Raw genomic sequence first — 8,244 nt, 5'->3', positions numbered from 1 at the left:
TGCAAGTCACTCGTGAAAAGGCATGCAGGAAAATATGGTTTGAGGTAAAAAGTAAAAACATGGCATTTAGAACTAACCACCAAAGTTATAGCTTTAAGCTGCTCCCTCCATTGCCTTTTAACATCAATGCGAGAATTTATCAAATTTTCATTGTAACAAAAAAACAAAATGGAAAACATAAGTTTTAATGACAGTAGCAATGGTAAAGGTGATACGGATTTTTCCAGTGCATTGAAATGATTTTTAGTGAAACCATAAATAGTTTAATAGTTAAGCGAAAAAGAACCTAGAAGACAAAATTCTGTTGAAGTAACAAAGTATTGCTGTATCTGTCTGGAAAAGGGTAAAAATGCTACAACAATTTTTATTTCAAAAATTCATCACCACTATTTTCATTGCCACATACATGAGCTATTGTTTCCTTCCTCTTCCTCTTTTGGTCGGTTGTGCATCCGTTTGTTCTTTGCCAGTGACTTCTGATAGATCCACTGCAAAATTAGAGCATTTGTTTCATTAAAAAAGAGTAAGAAATCGTTTCTATAGTCAACATTAGACAAAGGAAAGAACTACATGGTGGTAATGTAAGAAACAAAGATGTTGTGGGGACAAAAATATGTCCGGAGAAGAATACCAAGATAAAATTGTCACTATTTTATCATAATTTCTGAACATGTAAGAAAAAGGGTATCGAGATTATTATTAATTCAATGTCTCAAATGGAACAAGTCTCTTATAACATCCCACTATCTCTGTTTTTTTTTTTTTTTTGCCCCAAGATAGAAACCCAACACCAACCTTGTGTAACCAACACAAGCCAAAGACAACTATTCTCAACAAAGGGTTTAAGACTCCATTTAAGCTCTACTAATTATTCTTGTGATATTTACATGGTTTTAACATTTATAGCACTAAAAGGAAGACAATATCAAATTTATTTCCAAAACAAATGTCTCTTGGTCTCTCTGCAAATTTGTTGTAAAGTATACGGTATCCTTATCGACAAAACAGAACAAAGGAATTACCTTCTGGTCCCCGGGCCATCAAAGTAAAGAATATATTGTTCAGTTTTTCCATTTTCTTGGCCTCTTGTGCTTGATCAGTCTTATACTTCAGACACTGGTCAAAAGAACAATCAACTATGTGAAATGTGAACGAGACAGCAACGGACAATATAGAAGAGAAGTTCTTGTTCAACTTCAAGTGCAAAGAATATGTTAACACATTAGTGACAAACAATATATTCTTTTCGAGAAAAAAAAATCATCGATGCAAAGAATCACACCTTGCTTACTTGTAGGTACCCTACAACAAAATGCAAGTCATGAATTATGTAACTTTGAACAGCCTCCAATGAGAATTCTCAACTTGATGCGAATGAAGTTAACATAAAACATGATAGAAATGCCAATAATGGATTTGTCATCCATCACTAGTTACCAAAAGCAAAAGGAATATAAAAGATTTATAGTGTATCCCTAAATCAATACCGCTGAACAAATTCCTCCACTAGTGGAGATTCCCAGAGATAGCATCATGCTGTTATCCTTGGTAGAAGGCATGAGATGCCATATAAAATCTAGTTGGTGGTGTAATGGCATAAATTAATTTGTTGTTACTCTTCAGATTTTCACAACATTCTCCTAGTTTTAACAAGTTTTTAGCATTGCAGAAAGTGAGGTTGCACTCAGAATCCTACAACACAACTCCTAAGTGTATGTTTTTTAAAATAAAATAATTTTGAGGATTGAGCATGATATCATCCAAGCTCTTATTTTAGGTCAGTCCACTAGCTAGGGTATTAGATAACTAGTTCATTGTCTCATTCCTCATTTTTCTTCAATCAGTTGGCAAATGTCACATGCTAACCATATCACTTTATATATCAACCTAGAATCTCTTAACATCATCGATCACAGTGTGATTATTAGATTATATTAATAATTCTAGGTGCTCACTACTATTGAGTGTCTCTGATTTTTGGTTTTTTCTTTCATCTTATAAATCACGGAAAGGACATATCACTTTATGTGTTGAATTTTAAATTGTGGGAATCTTGCTTCCTACCTATGTTGCTATAATAATGAACAATCAACAAATGCTGATTATTCAGATGAAACAAGACAGGAATGTGTTTTTATCATATATTAACTCGAATTTTAATTGTGGATTTTAACTTTTATTTTTAAGAAAAAAAGCTCTAGTTTTAATTCATTGTATTCATGAAAAGGAAGGGTTCAAATTCTTACTAAATTATGATTAAGACAAAAGGGTTTAAACTCCTAGGAGTATGTTTTTAAAATAAAATAGAAGTAATAAAGCTACAGACTCGTAGACAGAGAAGATATTTATATCCTGAAATGGATATACTTGAAAGAAGCTAAATCCATGAAAAATAATGGAAATCATCACTGGTTGTTCAATCAACTCAAGACCTTAACCTTGAATGAACATGGAGTTTTAACTTGTATGCCTTCTCAAATCCAAAATCCACATTTTACTTTATATATATTGCAAGCAATAATATCATATGGCACATCTTACATTTGAGGGGAGAATAACAAAAAAAAAAAAGAAAAGAGCGTGCGCTCAGGGTGTGGGAGGAAACAAAATTAGCTATGCTCATGGCCACTGGGCAAAATAGCACCGGAAGAAAACTCTAATTTTCATGCAGATTAATTTGGCAAAGTACCAGCAGAAGTATTCCATGGGTATTTTTTCTATTTTATTAATGAAATATCCCACAGGTATGTTATATTTGATTTTGTAATAGCCATTAGGAAGCTAAATATGTATAAGAAGTGCGCTGAGCAATTAACTCATGGATATAGCGACAATATCAATAAAAAATGGTTTCCCAGAAATTATTTATTCATCATGCTTATTTAACAATGGAAGCTAAATACAGAAAGCACACTTAGTTTGATGCAATATAAGCAACATGGAACTCAAGAAGAGTAAGTTATACTATATCATTAGCAAAATAGAGCATTCATGATTAATTAAAAATTGAAAAGGAATGTAAATAGATAACTAATAACATTACAGTTTAAATATTAAATATAAGCCTTCAAATCATCCATGAATAGTTTGAAAAACAACATATTTCAAACTGCTCTTCATTAAATGACAACCAAAACAAATAAAGCTAAGAAAGAAACAAGGTATTGTAAAATCAATCTGTATAGTGCTCGTGAAATTGGTACCGTTTGGTGGAGAGACAGAGACGGAAAGACTGAGACTGAGAAACAAAGACTAAGAGACAGAGATTGAAATAAATCTCAGTATTCTGTTTGGTGCAAAGTGGGAGGCAGAAATTGAAACAAGAATGAAACTCTAATTTAATTTGTACAAAAGGTAAAATTAAAATTAATTAATTGAAATAAGAATATTTTAGGTATAAAACGTTATTAAAGTTTTAGTCTCCATCTCTAAAAATTTTAGTCCCCTGTGTCCCTACTTTTTGGAGGTACTGAAATACTGAAATTTTAGAGACAGAGACAGAAATTTTAGTATCAACCTCTGAACCAACAAACATGATACTGAGTCTCAGTCTTTCAATCTCTGTCTTAGTACCTCAAAACAAACGTTACCTTAAGGTTTTGTCTGAGAACAACAAAGGCAGCATTCAACCTTTAGAATCCATCACATTCCAAAACCGAACACATACTAATCATTGATTAGGTCTATAAGAATTATTACCTCCCGATTATCTGTGACCTTGAGTACCAATTTGCCATCACAGTGCCTGTACTTCATGACATACCGCGTCTATATCACAAATTCAACCCCACAAGATTTTTCAGCAAAAAAAAAGGGATATGATACACAACTTGGGAGTGTGTTGAAAGCAAAATATGAGAAGGAAATTTAACGTTTAAGTAATTGGATTTAACTGAATTTGATTTTGTTGTATCTATTTTCTGGGCAACATAATAGCTGTACAAACATAAATAATCTGACCAGGACACAAGGACCAGAGTTACTTACAGCGTCAGGATCAGCACGGAAGAGCTGAACAGATCGTTCAACAAACTCGTCCCATGATGTTATGTAAACCATTTGATTGCAAACACACTCAACACACCTGGAATTCACAAATAGTACAAATTTTCAGATGCATTGTTTTGTTGAGACCCAAACTAGAGGTCTCAGAGATCAGCCTTCCTGATTGGTTTAAACCTGCAAGCCAATCAGGCCTGTCTTATAAATTATAATATCTACTGGAAGGCCCATACATGACCCAGCCACAGGCCTAAACAGGCTCAATAGTCCCTTTTTTTTATTCTATGCACTTAGGCTTGGTTTCATAGTCCTCTCTGATAAGGTGCTCCTGGCTATGAAGCAAAAAAGGTAATTGTGTTTCATAAACAAAAAATCAGACATTTTCGCCCCTAGCTTTAAAATGTGATGAATGTTACCTAAAGCCACCATAGGAGCTTTGTAGACTAGCTCGCAAAAAATTTAAAAATACTAATATAACATTAAAATTTAATAAAATCCAAATTTATCTTTTAATTCAATATATACTAAGTCCAGAGACAACACATGACCAAGACAAGCAAGACAATCCGCCACCCTGTTACTCTCTCAATACACATGCTAAACTCGCACAACGTAGCAGCAACATAAGAGATCCACAACCAAGCAAAGAAACATGATGACGACCTTGGATGCGATTTAAGATCAAAGAAATGGCTACCAATTCATATAAAAATGTAGATATAATTATGTGCACCCCCTTTTTTCAAATATACAACTAAAACTCTAATTGTTGAGCTAAGAAACATGGATTCTGTTTTAGAATTCCATTATCCACAAATAGTGAAGTTATACAAGTAGAGGAGCATAGAATAGCATAGCATATATAGTGCAGATTCATTGCAATGCAACACAGAGAATGTAGCAAAATCCCCAATTTGACTTGGCATAAAAGGAATTAGCATGCTCACTAATCACTATCACTTCCTGAAACAAAATTTATTGATTATAATTATTATATTAACAACCAAAATCAGAGTCATAATCTCAATCACAATCAAAGTGAAGATGAATAGAGAGAAAAGAAATAAATAATTGGAGGAATAAAGGAATCGTGAATCCAAATTGAAGCATACCAGGATATGCGGTGGGATTGGGCGTTGAAACAGTGACAAAGACGAATAGGGTTAGAGGTTTTCTCTTCTTTTCTCTTTTTTGCCAGAGCGGGCACGCAAACTTAATTGGAGCAAGGTTCTGAAAACCGAACCAGTAATCGAATAGTTTTAGTTATTGGTTCACTAGTTTATTAGTCCAACCGGTTCAACCGTGGTTCAACCAAAATAACCGTTTTATAATAAATAATAAATAGAATATAAATACACACACTAAAATATAACTATAGTCTAATATGAACCTTAAAATATCCAAATTTAAAGTACTATATCAACCAAAGTCTTATAATATTATCAAAGTACAAACTCAAAAATCAAATAACAAAAGAAAATGTCCAAACAAATATTCATTGAATTAACTAAACCAGCAACAAATATTCGGTCATCCACTCATTAAGGTTTTCAGCACAATTTTAACAAGGCCGTCAGCACAAAAATTAATAAAAATTAACAAGCTTTTCCAACCAGCTATACACCAACGTAATTTTAACAAAGTTTTCAGCGCAATTTTAACAAAGATTAACAAAATTTTCCAGAAATTAACAAGGATTGCAAAAAGATAATCATTCAATATGATTTCTAGGGAAAAAAACCCGAAGAACTACAACAACAAAATAAAATGTCCAAACAAATATTCATTGAATTAACTAAACCAGCAACAAATATTCGGTCATCTATTCATCAAGGTTTTCAGCACAATTTTAACAAGGTTGTCGGCATGAAATTAACAAGGATTAACAAGGTTTTCCAACCAGCTATACATCATCATAACTTTAACAAGGTTTTCAGCGGAATTTTAACAAAGATTAACAAGCTTTTCCAGAAATTAACAAGGATTGGCAAAAAGCTAATCGTTCAATATGATTTCTGAAGAAAAAGGAAGAACTACAACAGCAAAATAAAATGAAGCAACAATAAAAAAAAATTGAATGCTTCAAAGCAATGAACTATATTAAGATTTAACAGTATTTAAGTATCAATATATCTCTAAGTAAAGGTAGTTATTTTCTTCAAAACATTGAAAATGAGAATGCATAATCAAAAACAGCATTCAAGGATTGAATATGAAGAGATCATGATCACATTATTCTCAAGGTCTTCATTGCTTTTTAATCTTTACCCAAGCTCCATCAAATTTCAAAAATACCAAATTACCAATTGATACAGAATAAAGATATTTATATTCAAAAGAGGACTAAGCTATGGCATCTCATTTTGTTATGGCAGTGCATTATAACTAGCAGTAGGAATGTGTTTAGCATGAGATGGAGGAATCTAAAATTGTTTGGATACAGCCAACCAGGGATGAATCCCCCTGCACATTCAGAGACAGACACAAAATTTAACAGTGTATGTCATCAAAAGTCAAAACCATGGACTTATTCACCAGTCTTTAAGTTGACTATGTCACCAATACTAAGTAATTTCTGACATACATTTATAATAATCTCTTTAATTGGTTCCAAATCCAGTATACAACAAATGCGCCAAACACATTTGCATTGAATCAAGATGAATAAAGTTGTTACCTAAATCCCAAACTTGAAATTTAATGTTGTTATGTTGGAAAGTTTCAAAATTAAACCCGATTGCTGCATCAAATTGTCAAATCAAAAAATAAATCCGTCAGTCACAACACAGAAGCGCGTATAAGCAGTTTGAGCAGAGTATGATGGAGAGCGGACCGGTGCGACGGACGAGGGCGACCAGGCGACGAGCACGACGAGGGATGGCGGGGGAAGCGCGACTGAGCAGGATGAGGGGTTGGAGCACGACGACGACGAAGAAGCTGGCGATTGGCGAATGAGGAGAGGGGCTGGAGCACGACAAAAAAGACAAAGATCTTGAGTGCGACGGACGGCGATAGTGAGAAGAACGGCGGCGGCGGTGGAGGAGGAGGCTAGGGTTTCTCTTGAGGGAAGAGCTCTGAAGGTTCTTTATTTTGAAGGTGAGGTGAGATTGTGAGAGTGAAGAGAGGAGAACGAGAACCAGTGTTGCCTAATTCGATTTTTATTTTTTTTTGGTAGTAATTATTAATTAACCAAATCAATCCTCCAACATTTTTTAAGGCTGATATTTTAGTCTTAAGAAAATTAATACAAAAAAATTGGGCAATTTACTTTAATAAAATAAAAGAGAGAAAGTTTATTGAATTGTAATAATTATAATTTTTTTATGTGCATGTCCTGTTTTATTATTATTATGTAAATTGTAGCAGGTAACCACGGTTTACAATTTACACATAAACCGTTGTAGGTTGGCACAGTTTACGAAGACAGAAATATGAGCATAAAATTCTCTAACCTGTCACGGTTTATGAAGGGTTTTGTAAATGCATAAATCCTTATTGGCTGCCACGGTTTATGAGGAGAAGAATTCTATATATATATATATATATACGAGTGAGATTCAAGCTGCTGAAGAGATCATTATCACAATGTCAAGTGAGGAAGAGAGTTTTCTTGTCTTAGTGCATTGCTCTGCAAAAGAAGCAAAAAATATGGTGTGAAGTTCACTAATAGAGAACCATTAAGTGTATTTATCAGTTCATCAAGTACTTTGTCAGATGTAAAGAACAGCATCTTGCATAAGCTTGGGGTATTTGGGAGCAAGTGGGTGAAGAAGTTATTCTACAAGATTCTCATCGCAGTTGTCTCGAACGGTGTTAAGTATGATACGTTTGTGCTAGCGGCCGATGAAGATATTAGGGTTCTGTTTCATTGTGTTAGGAGTTTTCCGGAGGTCAGAATACACGAGTTGTATGCGAAGTTGGAGGTTGGTGTCGATAGTTCTGGGGCATCAGCTCCAGTTCATAGCTCGACTGCCGCGGGCGGTGCGTCTAGTTCGATGCCTGTGGCCGGACCATCTATTCCGCAGGTGACCTCCGGTGCCACACAAAGGAGGACGCCGCATCCTCCTCGGTCGCTGATCAGACTCTGCTGTGGATGTCTATGGTGGAACGGCGCTGAATGCTGATGTTGGGGTCCCTCCTAACGCGAACCTTGGGTCACATGGAGAAGCTGCAGGCTGATTGAGATCAACCGGCACCTGAGGCTAAACATCCTGACTCGGTGGCTGGTACTCGGCAAACTAG

The 8,244-nt window shown here is 34.7% G+C and overlaps 1 protein-coding gene across 2 annotated transcripts; it reads right to left on the bottom strand.

Annotated features, from left to right (window-relative positions):
- Positions 1-200: 200 nt before the first annotated feature.
- LOC107473455 (signal recognition particle 9 kDa protein) lies at positions 201-7,162 on the bottom strand. 2 transcript variants are annotated; one of them, XM_016093018.3, is made up of 7 exons: positions 6,836-7,161; positions 6,680-6,742; positions 5,115-5,232; positions 3,988-4,084; positions 3,700-3,768; positions 1,023-1,116; positions 201-488 (listed from the first exon to the last, which is right to left on the bottom strand). In XM_016093018.3, the coding sequence occupies exons 4-7, from the start codon at positions 4,057-4,059 to the stop codon at positions 412-414; spliced, it is 312 nt and encodes a 103-aa protein (XP_015948504.1). In that variant the 5' UTR covers positions 4,060-4,084; positions 5,115-5,232; positions 6,680-6,742; positions 6,836-7,161; the 3' UTR covers positions 201-411. The 2 variants fall into 2 exon arrangements, with proteins under 2 accessions (XP_015948504.1, XP_015948505.1); XM_016093019.3 differs by lacking the exon at positions 5,115-5,232 and having other exon boundaries at positions 6,836-7,162.
- Positions 7,163-8,244: the final 1,082 nt, after the last annotated feature.

The sequence above is a fragment of the Arachis duranensis genome, chromosome 2 (assembly GCF_000817695.3).
Source record: "Arachis duranensis cultivar V14167 chromosome 2, aradu.V14167.gnm2.J7QH, whole genome shotgun sequence".
NCBI classification, from domain to species: Eukaryota; Viridiplantae; Streptophyta; class Magnoliopsida; order Fabales; family Fabaceae; genus Arachis; species Arachis duranensis.
This window is presented reverse-complemented; position numbering and strand designations above follow the sequence as displayed.